General features: G+C 40.3%; 1 protein-coding gene and 1 long non-coding RNA gene across 8 annotated transcripts in view; both read left to right on the forward strand.

Moving 5' to 3' along the window:
• The window catches only part of spag9a (sperm associated antigen 9a), a 43335-nt gene that overhangs the window by 9291 nt on the left and 18634 nt on the right, over positions 1-15410 (forward strand). For 2 of the 7 annotated variants that reach the window (XM_051940864.1, XM_051940867.1), the window contains exons 4-15: positions 60-148; positions 2651-2801; positions 5712-5801; positions 7248-7383; positions 10501-10594; positions 10678-10799; positions 12963-12977; positions 13200-13257; positions 13340-13492; positions 13881-13932; positions 14024-14154; positions 15206-15262. In XM_051940864.1, coding sequence (XP_051796824.1) covers positions 60-148; positions 2651-2801; positions 5712-5801; positions 7248-7383; positions 10501-10594; positions 10678-10799; positions 12963-12977; positions 13200-13257; positions 13340-13492; positions 13881-13932; positions 14024-14154; positions 15206-15262 — 1148 coding nt within the window. Of the gene's footprint in view, positions 1-59; positions 149-2650; positions 2802-5711; positions 5802-7247; positions 7384-10500; positions 10595-10677; positions 10800-12476; positions 12489-12962; positions 12978-13199; positions 13258-13339; positions 13493-13880; positions 13933-14023; positions 14155-15205; positions 15263-15410 lie in introns of all 7 variants that reach the window. The other 5 variants (XM_051940868.1, XM_051940869.1, XM_051940866.1 and 2 more) reach the window with 4 other exon arrangements.
• On the forward strand, positions 7391-8649 carry LOC127531497 (uncharacterized). The gene is made up of 6 exons (XR_007938579.1): positions 7391-7789; positions 7916-7957; positions 8082-8102; positions 8229-8249; positions 8418-8480; positions 8586-8649. It is a non-coding gene; the product is annotated as an uncharacterized LOC127531497 (long non-coding RNA).

Genomic DNA, 15410 nt, shown 5'->3' on the forward strand with positions numbered 1-15410 from the left:
ATCGTTGTTTACGTCCACGGCTGGTCTTTAATGAGTGTTTCCTGCTTTGACTTGTGCAGATGATCCATAATTACATGGAGCACGTTGAGAGGATCAAAATGCAGCAGATCAGTGAGACTTCAGAGTCCAGCACGGTCAGCCGAGTCAGGTGAGATCTCAGCGGGAGAGTTTGTGTTTCCACAGATGTTCTAAAGATCCCCGTAAAGCAGAACAGAAAACCTGCACACTTTACTGGCCTTTTCTTCAAGAAAGAGTAAAGAAACCAGAAAATATTTAAGAAGCTGGAATCAGAGAATTTTAGGGAATTTTGATGTTTTTGTTTTAAAAAATACTAAAACTGATTAAAGGGGCACCGAGGAACATTTTAGCGGAAATGTAGCGTTGCCTACATTTCCCGTGAGCCTCGGCGCGCGCTGTCGCAAACCGTTGTAAACGAGCGAGCGAGCCTCAGGAAAGCCGGCGGAGTTGAAATCATTGTTGAACAATGTCAACTATACTGTAGTCAACTAAACCAGTCACAGTCAAACTACCGTATTTTCATGACCAAAAGGCGCACCGTACTAAAAGGCGCAGTCTCAGTTATGTGTGCCATTACTGTATTTAACACACACATAAGGCGCACCTGATTATATGGCGAGGGTTTTATATACAATCCACGCCCACACTTCCCCCTTTAACGTTCTCATGGTGTCCTCTACTACGTCCGCCTTACAACAACACACACACAAGCATACAAGTGTGCTTATTTAAAAATAGAGCGGGAGCAAAACTGAGTTTGGTATTCACATTTTTTTTACCGGTAATCGTCATCAATCAAACCCATGGAAGTCCTCATCCTCTGTTTCTGAATTGAACAGCTGCGCTAAACCTCCATCAAACATGCCAGGTTCACTTTCTTCACTGTCAGAGTCACTTTCCGTGCCGTGCGGCGCCTCGGAAATGATGCCGGCTTTTGCGAAAGCTCGAACAACAGTGCCAGCAGACACGTTAGCCCGAGCATCTACAATCCATTGGCAAATTGTGGCGTAACTCGCCCGGCGCTGCCTTCCACTCTTAGTGAAACTGTGGTCTCCATCGGTCATCCATCGCTCCCACGCCGCTCGCAGCCTTACTTTGAACGGCCGGTTCACACCGATGTCCAGCGGTTGGAGTTCCTTTGTCAGGCCTCCCGGAATGACAGCAAGCTCAGAGTTCATTTGCTTCACTTGTTTTTTCACATCGGCTGTGAGATGGGCACGCATAGAGTCACAGATCAACAGCGATGGTGATGCGTGGAAAAAACCACCTGGTTTATGTCCGTCTTACAACAACAACACACACAGGATGCACTGCACCATAGGGCGCGCCGCACAATTTGAAGAAAATCTAAGACTTTTATGTGCGCCTTATAGTCGTGAAAATACGGTAATCCCATAGTCTACTAACCACAAATCACAAGCAACACACACAAAAGACAAAAGAATTGTATCAAACTTACAAAGAGCTAAAGTTACGTACCTGTCTCGGAGAAGCACAGCCAGCTCGGCATCTGTTTTGATTCCTTTTTGCTTCCGGAATTCTCTCCACCTCTGAAATGCCTGTCCAAGATGAACTTTTCTTTTGCTTCGTTGTCGATCTGACAACCTTTTTGCTTGCAGACTTTGCTCCGTTCGCTTCCTTTTGCGCTCCATGTGTGCCGTCTTCTCAACCAACTCTCCACTCTGCTACTGCTAAAAACAGCTAGCTCTGCTCTGCTCCGCTCCGTCAGCGCATAAATCGCTGTAAATCGCTGTAAATCGCTCCGTCTCTCACAGGAAATTCTAGACGAGTCGACAAAAAATTAATAAAATACAAATATTTACAAAACTAAAATGATTCATGAATCGAAAATGGGGGCATTAATAAGTGTAAATAATGAAGATTCATCCACATTAATATGAGACTTTGTTACGAGCATAAAAATCTTCCTCGGTGCCCCTTTAACTCTTTATCAAACCAGTTGACAGTTAAAGAGCCGGGCTGTAAAATGTGTGAAAATAGTGGAAAATGTCTGGTTTAGTCCACGACCCAGAGATACTCAGTTTACTGTAAAGAAACCATAAAATATTAAATAAAGCTCTAATCTTAGAATTTTCACTTTATTTATTCACAAAAATGTTCAAACCAGTTGATCGATTGTCAAAAAAGCTGACGAGGTTTAAGAAACTGAAATCAGTGAGTTTTGGGGAATTTCTTATATTTTTTTCTGAGAAAAAAAACTCAAGCTGATTAATTGATTTTAAATAGCTGAGCTGTAAAATGTCCAAAAATGATGAAAAATGTCAATTTACTGTCGCGGAGGAGGAAAGAAAGTGGAAAATGCTTAAATTTAAGAGGCTAGAATCAGTGAATATCGACTCTTTTTAAAATTAATTGATAAATTTACCAGTTGACAACTGCTACTATCAATTAAACCAAAGAAAGAAACAGGAGAAAGAAGATCAATAAAATTGTATTAACAATAAAATGTGTTATTTTTGTATTTTTTCGTACATTACCAAAGTTTCACCCTAGTTTTATGAAGGTTTCAGGTCTTTATTAAGATGTTTTAATGCAGTTATGAAGTTTTTAGTGTGAAGATACTAATTGATTAGTTAATTAGTCTATAAAATCTGATGAAATGTCCCTCTAGGAGAGAGCGTCCTCTGTCTTTGGGGATCTTCCCGTCGTCTGCCGGGGCGTCTCTGCTGATCTCAGACCCGCAGACCCGAGCAGAGACTCCAGGCACAGAAGGCTGGAGGTTCACCGACTCCTCACAGCCTCGATCCAACGCCAGTCTGAAGGTGGGTCTGAATGTGGCGCCTCCTGGTGGATTTATCTCCAGAAATTAGCATCAGAAATGACAGTTTTCTATCTTCTTTTCCTGGATCCAATAATTGTCCTGTACACTAAATAGTTTTCTTTATTTGTCGGGACGGGATGGAGTATATTAATGAACGAACAATCTCATGAGTTTACACAAGGATGCTGTAAATAAGCCGGATTTAGCACAAAACTAATTTCCATCCGTTGTTCTAAACATAAAGACAAAACATAGACGTATAAAGACAATCTAGTAAAACTAAAACAATGATGGTGACAGAGTTCTGTCTGGGTAAAACCTACCCTAAAGTGTTGTTATTTTAGAGCCTGTCATACAGTGCTTATGGTAAACGCGCCTGTTTTTAAAGTGTCTGATTTTCTCAGTGTTCACCAGTTTGATATTTAATCAGCCATGGCTTACACTGTCTCTTAGAACTGACAGAGGTTCTCTGGTAGCTGTAGGTGACGTATTCCAGTCTGTGCAGCCTTTAATAGATAATCTGTGCAAAGGAGGACTCTCTAAATTATACTTCCCATCAGATCAGTGAGTATTTCATCTGTGCACAGCCACTGTTTTATACACAAACTAAAAAAAAATAGAGGAAATATGACTAATGACAGGGCGGCTGTAATCGTGTTTCCAGCTGTTCTGCCAGAGATAGAAGATGGAGCCGTTTTTGGCTTCGGATCCATTTATAAATAGAGATCCTTTGATAAGGCTCGGGCGTGCTGATGCGTGTTTTAGCAGGCTTCTGACAAGGACACCTCTGTTTCCAGACTCTTCTTTAAGCATTGATGAATATGCAGACTTCCTCTGGTGCAGCAGTCAGATCATTAAAGCATCCCATGAATATGCAGCAGTCATCTTTGGAATGCTCGTACATTTATTTTAATGTTAAATATGGGTTTTAGGCTTAATTATATGATGTGTTTCCACTTATTGTCGTGCAAACGTGATGATTATTGTGTTCCTTCAGCTGCAGATAAGCTGCTGCTGCTGCTTTTCGGGTGTGTGGGTGTTTTTGTATCTGTGGCAGTCAGGACCTGCAGGGTGACGACGCTGCTTCATCCCACTGCTGCCTTTTTGTTGAAACTGGGACATGGGCTGTGGAGCGCGGTGCATGATGGGAGTGATGCCGCTGTATGGCTCGCGGCCAGTCACTGAGGAGAGGGAGGCTAGCTGGAACGTGATTGGCTCTTATGTAATGGCAGCTACAGGATGGTTATTGTTGAGCCGTGGCCTTTTGAACACGACGGGCTCTCAGAGCAAACTCAGACGTCATATTTATTCATGGGAGGAGGGTGACAAGCAGCGTCGGTTCAACGACATGATCTGATGTCCATGTACACCCCCTGTCAAAAGGTTTGAGACACTTTCTCATTCAAATAAATTAGAACGTGTCTCAAAACTTTTGAAATGGGGTTTACAAGAAGAGTCATACAAGCAAAACCCACCTATTAAAACTGGCTGAATTCATTTTTTCTAAATCATTGCATATTATTCCATTCACAGAGGCGTCATAAATAATCAAAACAGACACTTAACTGGTGCAGTTTGTAGAAATTATTTTACATTTTTGGATTTTTTTTCTATTGTCACACCTAAGTAATAGTTTTACTTCTTTATTAACCCTCTGATCTCCTCAGCCACGCACCAGCTTTGAAAGGCTTTTTATTTTCTAAAAAATACAGAAATGACACCGTCCAGCCTAGTTAGAAACTGACTTTTACCTTTTCAGCTGTCCTTGAGCTGAACATATGTTGGATATTTTTCACTTTTATTGGGAAAAACAAGCAAATCTAAACTACAAATTGAGAGATTTCATCACTTTGTTTGCTTTTCGGCTGAACTGCAGGCTGTGTTTACACAGAGCAGGTGGAAGAGAAAGATGTAAATAATTCAACATCTGTGCTCTGTAGAGCTGCTGTTTTCCTCCGGTGTTCACACCTCTGGGCACTTGGAATAATCCGTATTTTTCGCATCTTAATTCAACTTTTTGTGTGATTTATTGCGTTTTTAGTTTGTTACTCTGCAACCCCACCGAAAAGTCTGCGTTCTTTCACTATAATTACCTGTATCCTGTTGTCATCCCTAAATAGTAATTTCCCTTCTTTATGAACCCTCTGAACTCCCAAACCAGCCAGCAGCTTCTAAAGGCATGGTTTGTTTTGTTTTTTAGAAATTTCAGAAGTTACACTGTTTACCAAAGCAAGAACTTGCAAAACAGGAGAATTGTCAGAAGAATGTTCAGTGTCCATCTCAATTCAACTTTTTAAAAAATAGTTTATTGCATTTAAGTTTGTTAAACTGCAAGACAACAAAAATACGTCTACTTTCTTTCTGTGATTGCTCTGTTTCATTTAAGTTGAAACCCGAGCCAACAGTGGGCAGAAATGTGACAGAATGCCCAGAAACTGCTTGAAGTTCAGAGAGTGCATTAAAATGTGAAGCTTTGTCCAGTCACCATCACTCCTCGTAAGGCTTTGAAGGCATCGTCTCTGCCGGTTTGACCAGAGAAGCGTACCAGCTGTGATTTCCTGCAGCCAAACATGATGTTAGTTGGTGCTTTGTGTTGTCTGATCAGCATTTAAAAGCATCAAATCAGCATAATTGAGAAAATACAGGCTCCAACATCCGATCACTCGACCGATTACCAGAATATTTGCTCAGTATTTTTTTGTGAATCAACAAATGGTCTCAGATTTGCGTCTTTTTTACATTCTCTACAGAAAACGTACATTTTCCCTCCACTGTTAGCACAAACATCACACGCACGCGCACATGTTTACTCTTCCATCCACTTCACAGACATGCACACTTCTGTGGTGTTTGCATTTCTGCTGAACTGCTTCTGCACATGTGAGCTTCATTCTTACTCTTCCCCCCCAAGCAGTTGGACTTTGTCGACCCCCCGAAGGAAAGGGAGGGTAAGAGAGCGCAGGACTCTACTTGGGGGAATTCACTGGCAGACGACTGCAAGGTAGTTGAACGATGGCAGCGGCGGACGGCACAGTTTGTGTTTGTGTGTGGGCTTCAGTAGTTCCCTCCATTATGCTGTTTCATCTTTTCAAAAGCTCACCTCGTGCACTCACGGACCTCCTCAGTTCACAGAGCGCCTGTGCTTTATGGCGCCACATGCAACCAGGTCCTGTGTGAGGACTTTCAAAATCTGAGCCAACTGGTTAATTATTAATCCGTCACGGTCGATAGCGGCTTGGTTGCATCTGGCCTCGACTTTTTGTGTTTCATTTCAGTTAGAATGCATGACTTTTCTGTTCCACTCTGCTCCATCCATGTAGAGCTTCAGCATTATGATGACTCACTGTGCAATAACACGGCATCATACATGTACATCTTCTGTCACTCACTGCTGTAGTTGTGTTCCAGTGGGCTCAGCAGGTTCTTCATTTCAGTTCCTGGATCCTCTGTGGGTCCGTGTTGTGTTGTGTTGTAGAAGCAGCGACAGATCCCCTGCTGTCCTTCGTTCTGTTCAGCTGATGTTGTGTGAAGCCCTCTGCAAACCCCGCAGTGCTGTGTGGACTTTGTGTTTTTGTGTTGTCTGTCTGCATCCGATTAGAAACCCGTAGTGTGTCAAAGTTTTATCATTTGTGTGTGATTTTCTGTGAGCTCCAGTTTCACAGAAAAAAAATCTTTGTAGTGTAGGATTTCTGTTTTTTTGTGTGTGTTTTCTTGTAAAAAGCAAAACATTGGGGAGTTTTTTTAGCATTAGAGGTGGATTTTTAATTAGAGATTAACGCTGTAGATCAGGGGTGTCAAACTCATTTTAGTTCAGCCCAGTTTGACCTCCAGTAAAATCACAGAATAATAACCTGGAAATCACCACAACTCCAAATGTTTCCTGTTTTAGTGCAAAGAAGTATATTTTAAAAATGTTCACATTTATGCAATTATTTTTCTTAAAAAACATGATGAATTATCTGAAATTTGATAAGAAAAATAAGTTCAATTTCAGCGTTATTTAGCCTCCATTTGTCATTTACGCATTAAAACTTACAGATCACAGAGTGTTTAGACAAAGGCAAAACAGGTATCTGGAAATGAACAATATAGAATTTTACTTTATGATTCAAACAAATTGTTTTGCAAATTTACAGTTTGCAGTTGATGTCTATATTTTTTACACTTTACAAAGTCATCATGTTTGACACCCCTGCTCTACACAATACCAGAGCTGAGAGAGTCTGTTGTTGTGTCTACTTTATCTGTTACCTTTTCCATCCTAAACTCTGTTGTTTTGTGGTTGTTTCCTTCTACTCTATGTGTTCTAAGTATGTTCTGTGTGTTTTTTTTCTTTGAATTTGTTCTGGTTGTTTTTCATTTCAGTACCCGTTCATTCAAGGTGTTGTTTGGACCCTTTGAATGACTTTCTGTGAGTATCGCTGTAATGAGTCGCTTTTCACTGCAGGATGAGCTGTCAGACTTCACCGGCTCCAAGTCGGCCACACCGATGTCCACCACTGCCTCGGACATGGAGAGGGAAGACGGGAACAGTAAGAGCACAGAGGTGCAGGCGGCACCAGGGACCAGGTCCATTTCAGTAGGTAGGCTCACAGATTCACAGTCATCCACATCTGTGTAGGGACGATATTTGGCTTTATTCTAATTATTTTTATTTATTTATTTGATAGGGACAGGGCACATTAATGAGCGTCTATTTAGGCAGCAATAGATGCAAATATGCCAGATTATGACAACAATGCTGATTTACATCCGCAGTCCCTGGGCAGATTAAAAAAACAGTGAAACATAGGACAGTAGGTCACAACAAAAGGACGATAGGTCACAACAAAAGGACGATAGGTCACAACAAAAGGACGATAGGCCACAACAAAAGGACGATAGGTCACAACAAAAGGACGATAGGTCACAACAAAAGGACGATAGGCCACAACAAAAGGACGATAGGTCACAACAAAAGGACGATAGGTCACAACAAAAGGACGATAGGTCACAACAAAAGGACGATAAGTCACAACAAAAGGACGATAAGTCACAACAAAAGGACGATAGGTCACAATAAAAGGACGATAGGCCACAATAAAAGGACGATAGGTCACAATAAAAGGACGATAGGTCACAACAAAAGGACGATAGGTCACAACAAAAGGACGATAGGTCACAACAAAAGGACGATAGGTCACAACAAAAGGACGATAAGTCACAACAAAAGGACAGTAGGTCACAACAAAAGGACGATAGGTCACAACAAAAGGACGATAGGTCAACAAAAGGACGATAGGTCACAATAAAAGGACGATAGGTCACAAGAAAAGGACGATAGGTCACAACAAAAGGACAATAAGTCACAACAAAAGGACAGTAGGTCACAAGAAAAGGACGATAGGTCACAAGAAAAGGACGATAGGTCACAACAAAAGGACGATAGGTCACAACGAAAGGACGATAGGTCACAACAAAAGGACGATAGGTCACAACAAAAGGACGATAGGTCACAACAAAAGGACGATAGGTCACAACAAAAGGACGATAGGTCACAAGAAAAGGACGATAGGTCACAAGAAAAGGACAATAAGTCACAACAAAAGGACAGTAGGTCACAACAAAAGGACGATAGGTCACAACGAAAGGACGATAGGTCACAACAAAAGGACGATAGGTCACAACGAAAGGACGATAGGTCACAACAAAAGGACGATAGGTCACAACAAAAGGACGATAGGTCACAACAAAAGGACGATAGGTCACAACAAAAGGACGATAGGCCACAACAAAAGGACGATAGGTCACAACGAAAGGACGATAGGTCACAACGAAAGGACGATAGGTCACAACAAAAGGACGATAGGCCACAACAAAAGGACGATAGGTCACAACAAAAGGACGATAGGCCACAATAAAAGGACGATAGGTCACAACAAAAGGACGATAGGTCACAACAAAAGGACGATAGGCCACAATAAAAGGACGACAGGTCACAACAAAAGGACGATAGGTCACAATAAAAGGACGATAGGTCACAACAAAAGGACATTACAAAAAGTACAGAAAGAAGTTAAAGGTAAATGGTCACCAGACTGGTTGACTTTCAGCCTCTGTTTAAGGTGAGTTCCCAGATAGCAAACTATGGGTGAATCAATGTTGAATCTATGTTGAGACCTAACGTAGAAATTATACAGAAAGCGCAAGGTTGATAAAATGTTGAGTCAACGTTTGCTTACATAGATTACATGTTTGCAAACATAGATTCAACATTAATTAAACATTGACCTGTCAAACATTTTAATTAAACCAAAATACAATGTAGATTCAATGGTATCTTTTAAACACAAACTTCAATGTTGACAAAATGTTGTTGAATCAACGTTGATCCATCCATCAGTCTTCAACCGTAACCACAATTCAACCTTCTTAACCCTAATTTAACATTGATTTAACATCTTTTGCTATCTGGGTAAAGTGTGATTTATGGTTGAAAAGCAAACGTTGACTCAACATTTTATCAACCTTGCGCTTTCTGTATAATTTCGACGTTAGATCTCAACATAGATTCAACATTGATTCACCCATAGTTTGCTATCTGGGTTTTGAAGGTTGCTAACGTGGGACACTCCCTTATGGAGAGTGGAAGACTGTTCCAGATCTTACTGGCCTTCACAGAAAGAGCATTTTGTCTGAAGGCTGTTTATCTGTGGGACCTCACATTCCCCTCTAGAGGAGACTCTAGAGGAGGCCTGAGACGGGAGGGGCGAGTCCACTTTTTTTTCTAATTATCAGTATCTGTGTTTTTATTGGCTGATTATTGATAAATTAAATGCTCTGCTTTAGGTCTCTGTGTCTGTTGTCACTCTGTAGTCTCAGAAAATTCTCTCAAGTAGAAAACTGAACAAGAAACCAGGAAATCAGCTCCTCTCATTGTGGCTAATGCTACGCTAACAGCTAGCGGCTAACTTACCAGGCAGCAGTGGATTAACCTGAAACAGAGTCTGGAAAGCAATAATTAATAAAGCTTTTAGATCTGGACCTTAGTAGGAAATAAGAATGATGAAACAGAGAAAGACAAATTAAATGGAGAAGTCCAGCAGGAGACAAACTGAAGAATCTCAGTCACATAGACACAGGAGATCATTTAATCACTCCTGTTTCTATTCTACATGTGAAGAGTTCATTTGCAAAAACAGATAACTCCGTTTTGATAACTTTTTAGAAAACTTTTTTTTATTGTTTGCTTGAGATAATATCAATCAAACTGAAGCTGAGTGGATTTGACTCAGTAGAAAAACACATGACAAAATAGAGAAAAAATAAATTATTATTGTTATTATTATCATTATTATCTCAAGTAAACAATAAATAAGTTTTCTGAAAATTTTTAGAACGGAGTTACCTGTTTTTGCAAATAATCTCTTCATATTTAGCTCTAGTCTCCCTTATTAATGAAGAATCTTTGTTATGAATCACTGGTTACCTGCTGAAACATTACATTTAATGCAGACTGGTTCCAAATATTGATAATCAGCCCTTCTGGATTACTGAAAACCCAAATCAGTCGATCCCTGATTTGATGGATTTATTGCATTTCTATTTTCTGCAAGGTGTCGCAGCAGAACTTTTTATGGCTGCTTCAGTCTAAAAATACCACAAACAACATCTTTAAACAATCATTCCTTGCTTGTCTTTCCTCTGTGTGTCTGATGCAGGTTTACCTGAAAACGAGGACAGCTCAGATGTGCAGGACATCATCGAGTCCACGCCTGAGCTGGACATGGACCTGATCGGATACAAACCCTGCAGGTACGACAGAGAGCGAGCCTCAGAGCTCAGCTTTAATCAGAGCTTCACCTCAGCATCACCTGCTGCTGTCGTTCCTCTCTTAGTACTCCCACCAAAGGCATCGAGAACATGGCGTTTGACCGCAACACAGACTCCCTGTTTGAGGAGCTGTCGTCTGCGGGCACGGGGCTGATCGGGGACGTGGACGAGGGGGCGGATCTGCTGGGTGAGTGCAAACCTCACGTCCTCTGAACGCATTTCATCTGGATTGTGTTGAAACGAAACGCTGACTCACAGTGACTGTTGTTGGAAGAATTCACAGCACAGAGCAGGTTATGTAAAAGCTGATAGCATCCTATTTGTGACATTTATGCTGTGCTCATGGAAAATGCTCTTTTGCATTTAGTTTGCAGGTTTTCTGTAGAATTAAACGTGTTTTTTGAAGCTTCTGTATTCAAGGTTTAAGATTCAAAACCACTATTGTCATTGTACAGACACGACAGCGATGTTACTCCCTGAGGTATAGTAGAATAAAAGATGAGATTTTTCAAGATCTTTCAAAAATACGGACATTTCTGAATGACTGAACTTTTCAATGGTAGTTTGCATAAATTAAATTTGTTGTATATTAGTTAAAAGTTGATATTATCAGTTAAAGTTGTTTTGTATTATTTAAAGTTGCTCAAGAATGAGTTAAAGTTAGTTAAAGTTGACCTACAGTGTTTATATATTTGAAGATTTGAAAAAACAGGTAACTCCGTTTTCAGAAAACTCACTTTTTATTGTTTACTTGAAATAATAATAATAATAACACTAATAATTTATTTCTTCTCTATTTTGTCATGTTTTTTCTACTGAGTCAAATCCACCCAACTTCAGTTTGATTGATATTATCTCAAGGAAACAATAAAAAAAGTTTTCTGAAAATTGATCAAAACGGAGTTATCTGTTTTTGCAAATGAACTCTTCATTTTTTAGTGAAGATGAAGGTTTACTTCTGTTCTCATGAGGGCTGCAGCTAACGAAGCCTCGACTAATCGTCTGAGCACGATACGTCATCAAAAGCGGAAGTGAGCGTGAAATGTAACAGAAACACGGACATCGGCGCTGCATCATGCATATATTATGTATGCATGATGCAGCGCCGATGTCCGTCCATGTTCCGCGCTCCAGTTGGACGCTGATTTCTGTTGCATTGCGCGCTCACTTCCGCTTTTGATGACATATCGTGCTGAGATGATTAGTCGAGGCTTCGTCAGCTGCAGCCCTAGTTCTCATTCTCAAATCAAAGGTGATCTGTGGCAGCTGGATTTTACTCTCAGCCTCTCGTAGATGACGATTTATTTCGTCCTAAATACAGTTCGATGCTAAAGTAATTATTAATAATTTAATATAAATTGAGAAGTAATACTTTAAACAGCTCAATCAGACCTCAGATAAAACTGCAGCTAATTCTTCCAAGGGTCCATGCAATCTGTCGCTTTCTTTTTTTTCTTTTGTAAGTTGTAAATTATTCCTCTTAAAATGCAGTTTGAGGTGTTTTGACATAAAAATAATGGACTGTGGAGCAAACTTCGCTCCACCTATTTTTATTTATTTATTTTATTGTCTTATTTTTTAGGATGAGAGACCCTCCTAAAACTTGTGTTTATAGGATTTTTCATGTTTTAATTGACTGTAACTGTAACAAACCTGAGTATTTTTAACTCTGTGAGCTTCACTGTTTTGTTTTCTAAGCAGCTGTCCTTCCTCTAATGTTAAATCCGTCGGAGCTGCCGTTTGCTGCGACGCCGCTTTGCTTTGGGTCCAGCTGTTAAACGCGCTGTTAGCCATCTACCCATGTTTAACATCACCTCTCTCTTCTCCCGTGTCTCATTCTTCTGGCTTTTGTCCATAATCCCAGTGGAGTACTCTGGTGTGTATGACCTCCAGCTTTCTTCAGCTAAACATTGTTCTGTTTCTGTCCCTCTACTGTCCCATCACTGCCATTTCCTCCATCGCTCCGGCTTCTTCTTCATTACGTTTCATAACAGTCGCCATCCAGTAGGTGCAGAAATGCGCAGTTTATAGCTTTTCTACTTTTTTGACCAGGTTTGGTGCATGAATGATGGTTTTCTTTGTTGGCCTAATTGTTCTTTTTACAGCTTATGAGGTTTTTTTCTTTATTTGCCCCGGTACTTTTCCTCTGTTCCTTCTCTCTGCTGCTACGATGTTTTTAGCCTTTAGAGATTTGGCAGCATCTCTTCTTTTGTGCTTGTGGAGTCGTTAGCTCCGACTCCTTCATCATTTTGGTCATTCCACTGTCTCAAACTATATCCGCATCTCTCTCTCTCTCTCTCTCTCTCTTCCTTGCTCTTTCCGCCTGACTTGGATTGCATGGTTTGCTCAGACCTTAGTTTGATTGGTAAGACCTCACCACTCTATCCATTCTCCTCCTGTCAGTCACGTGCTGTGGGTTCTTGTGTTGTGGTAGTTTGTCTCTCTAGGAGATATTTCACCTCCTTGTGTTGGATTGGATGTTAGTAATGTAGTGCTAAAGTAGTTTTTGCTCCAGTGTGTTGTTGGATAGTTTTTTTTCTTTGTTTTATAGGAATAAAACTCTAACGTTGTCTCTAACTCTGCTCAGGTATGGGCCGTGAAGTTGAAAATCTGATTCAGGAGAATTCACAACTGCTTGAGACAAAGTAAGAACGTACCTTAAACTTGGAGACATGGTATATTAAATTAGCAGGCATTCTGATGTCTTCTTGTCGTCCGTCTTTCCAGGAATGCCTTAAATGTGGTGAATAAAGACTTGATACTGAAGGTGGACGAGTTGACCTGTGAGAAGGAGATGCTGCAGGGAGAGCTGGAGGCTGTATTACAGGCCAAAACCAAGCTGGAGGACAAGACCAGAGACCTGGAGGAGGAGCTCAAGAAGTAAGGAGTGGTTTGACAAACTCATCTTAGTTCATTGGCCACATGCCGCCCAATATGATCTCAAGCATTGAACATTTTCAGAATGTACTTTTTTGCACTAAAACATAGGAACATATTTGGAGTTGTGGTTATTTTTTATTTTAGGTCATTGTGCTGTGATTTTACTGGTCGAGAACAGTTGAGATCAGATTGGGCTGAATGTGGCCAATGTTTGACAGCCCTGCTCCACACAGCTCTGACTGTTTTGTTTTAAAGCTTTTATTGGCTTTTACTGATAATAAAGCTGATATCATGACACATCCCCAGTTAGATAAATACTGCAGCACTTGTGCCAAATAACAGAATGCTCCCTGTAAATTCTGTAAATGCAAAAAATGATCTTTTCCAGAGTACGAGTGGAGATGGAGGAAGTGAAACAGAAAACTAAAGACGAAGAAGATGTGAGTGTTTTCCATCTGTATGATAACGTCTGCTCTGTTTGTCCTGTTGGTGAAATAATTAAGGTATATATTTATCTGTGTGGTGCCACAGAGTGACGTACCGACGGCTCAGAGGAAACGCTTCACCAGAGTGGAAATGGCCCGAGTGCTGATGGAGAGGAACCAGTACAAAGAGCGACTGATGGAGCTGCAGGAAGCTGTGCGGTGGACGGAGATGATCAGGTAAGAGGAGGAGGAAAAGACAGAATATTTTGCACATACGTGTCTGTATGGTGCTGTGTAAATGTGGAGCATTTACAAACTCAGCTAAACATGCTAAGCATAAATATACAGGCCAAACTTAGCTAAAGCTACAGTAAAATGTGCGATAAACACAGGCTAAACGTAGCATTATGCTAACCTTAGCTAAAGCAACAGAAAACCTGTGGAGTACATCCAGCTGAAACTTAACAAAAAACAAAAAAACATCCATCTGAAACTTAACCTAACAGGCTAAACTTAGCATTATGCTAACCTTAGCTAAAGCAACAGAAAACCTGTGGAGTACATCCATCTGAAACTTAACTTAACAGGCTAAACTTAGCATTATGCTAACCATAGCTGAAGCAACAGAAAACCTGTGGAGTACATCCATCTGAAACTTAACCTAACAGGCTAAACTTAGCATTATGCTAACCATAGCTGAAGCAACAGAAAACCTGTGGAGTACATCCATCTGAAACTTAACCTAACAGGCTAAACTCAGCTAAATATTCCACAAAAACTCAATCTTTAACCTGTAGAATGAAAACCAACGGCTCTGTTTCTGTCCTAAGATTGCTTAACCTAAACAAAACCCAAAACACAGATTATAAATGTCAAATCAACTGATTATTCTACAAACTACTATATTTGAAAAGCAGTCTAACCACATTAAAATCAGACTAACTTTCTCCAGAGCTGGTTATGTTCAGCAGGAGCGTCACTACTGGATAGAACAAAAATGCTAATAGTAGTTAATGTTTGGATGGACAAACTAGATTGTGTATTTTTGATAATTCACATGTTGGTTCAAAGCTGAACTAGTTAGATTTAGATTTAAATTTAGCTAAACAGGCTTCACATGGTTAAAACTACAGAAAAATACGTACACATCTAAAGCTATGATCTGACTTGTTAGCGAGCTTCTGATTTCTGCTTTCAGTCTAAGAATCAGTGGGGCACAGGAGACAACACTGACCTTTTTCTTCTGCTTGTGTATTTTTAACGATGATTAACTTTCTTTTTCTTTTAGGGCTTCAAGGGAAAATCCAACTCTGACAGAAAAGAAGAAATCCAGCATTTGGCAGTTGTGAGTCCTCTCAAATATTCCACATTGTGATCTTTTTTTAAATCAGGGCTTTAGCTTTAACTGAAGGTTTCCAAGTTTCCTCCTGACTTTTTCTCTTAAATATTCAAACACATTTTTTCCCCTCATCTTCTCCGGGATGTGCTTTTGA

Source organism: Acanthochromis polyacanthus, chromosome 21, assembly GCF_021347895.1.
Source record: "Acanthochromis polyacanthus isolate Apoly-LR-REF ecotype Palm Island chromosome 21, KAUST_Apoly_ChrSc, whole genome shotgun sequence".
In the NCBI taxonomy this organism is placed as follows: domain Eukaryota; kingdom Metazoa; phylum Chordata; class Actinopteri; family Pomacentridae; genus Acanthochromis; species Acanthochromis polyacanthus.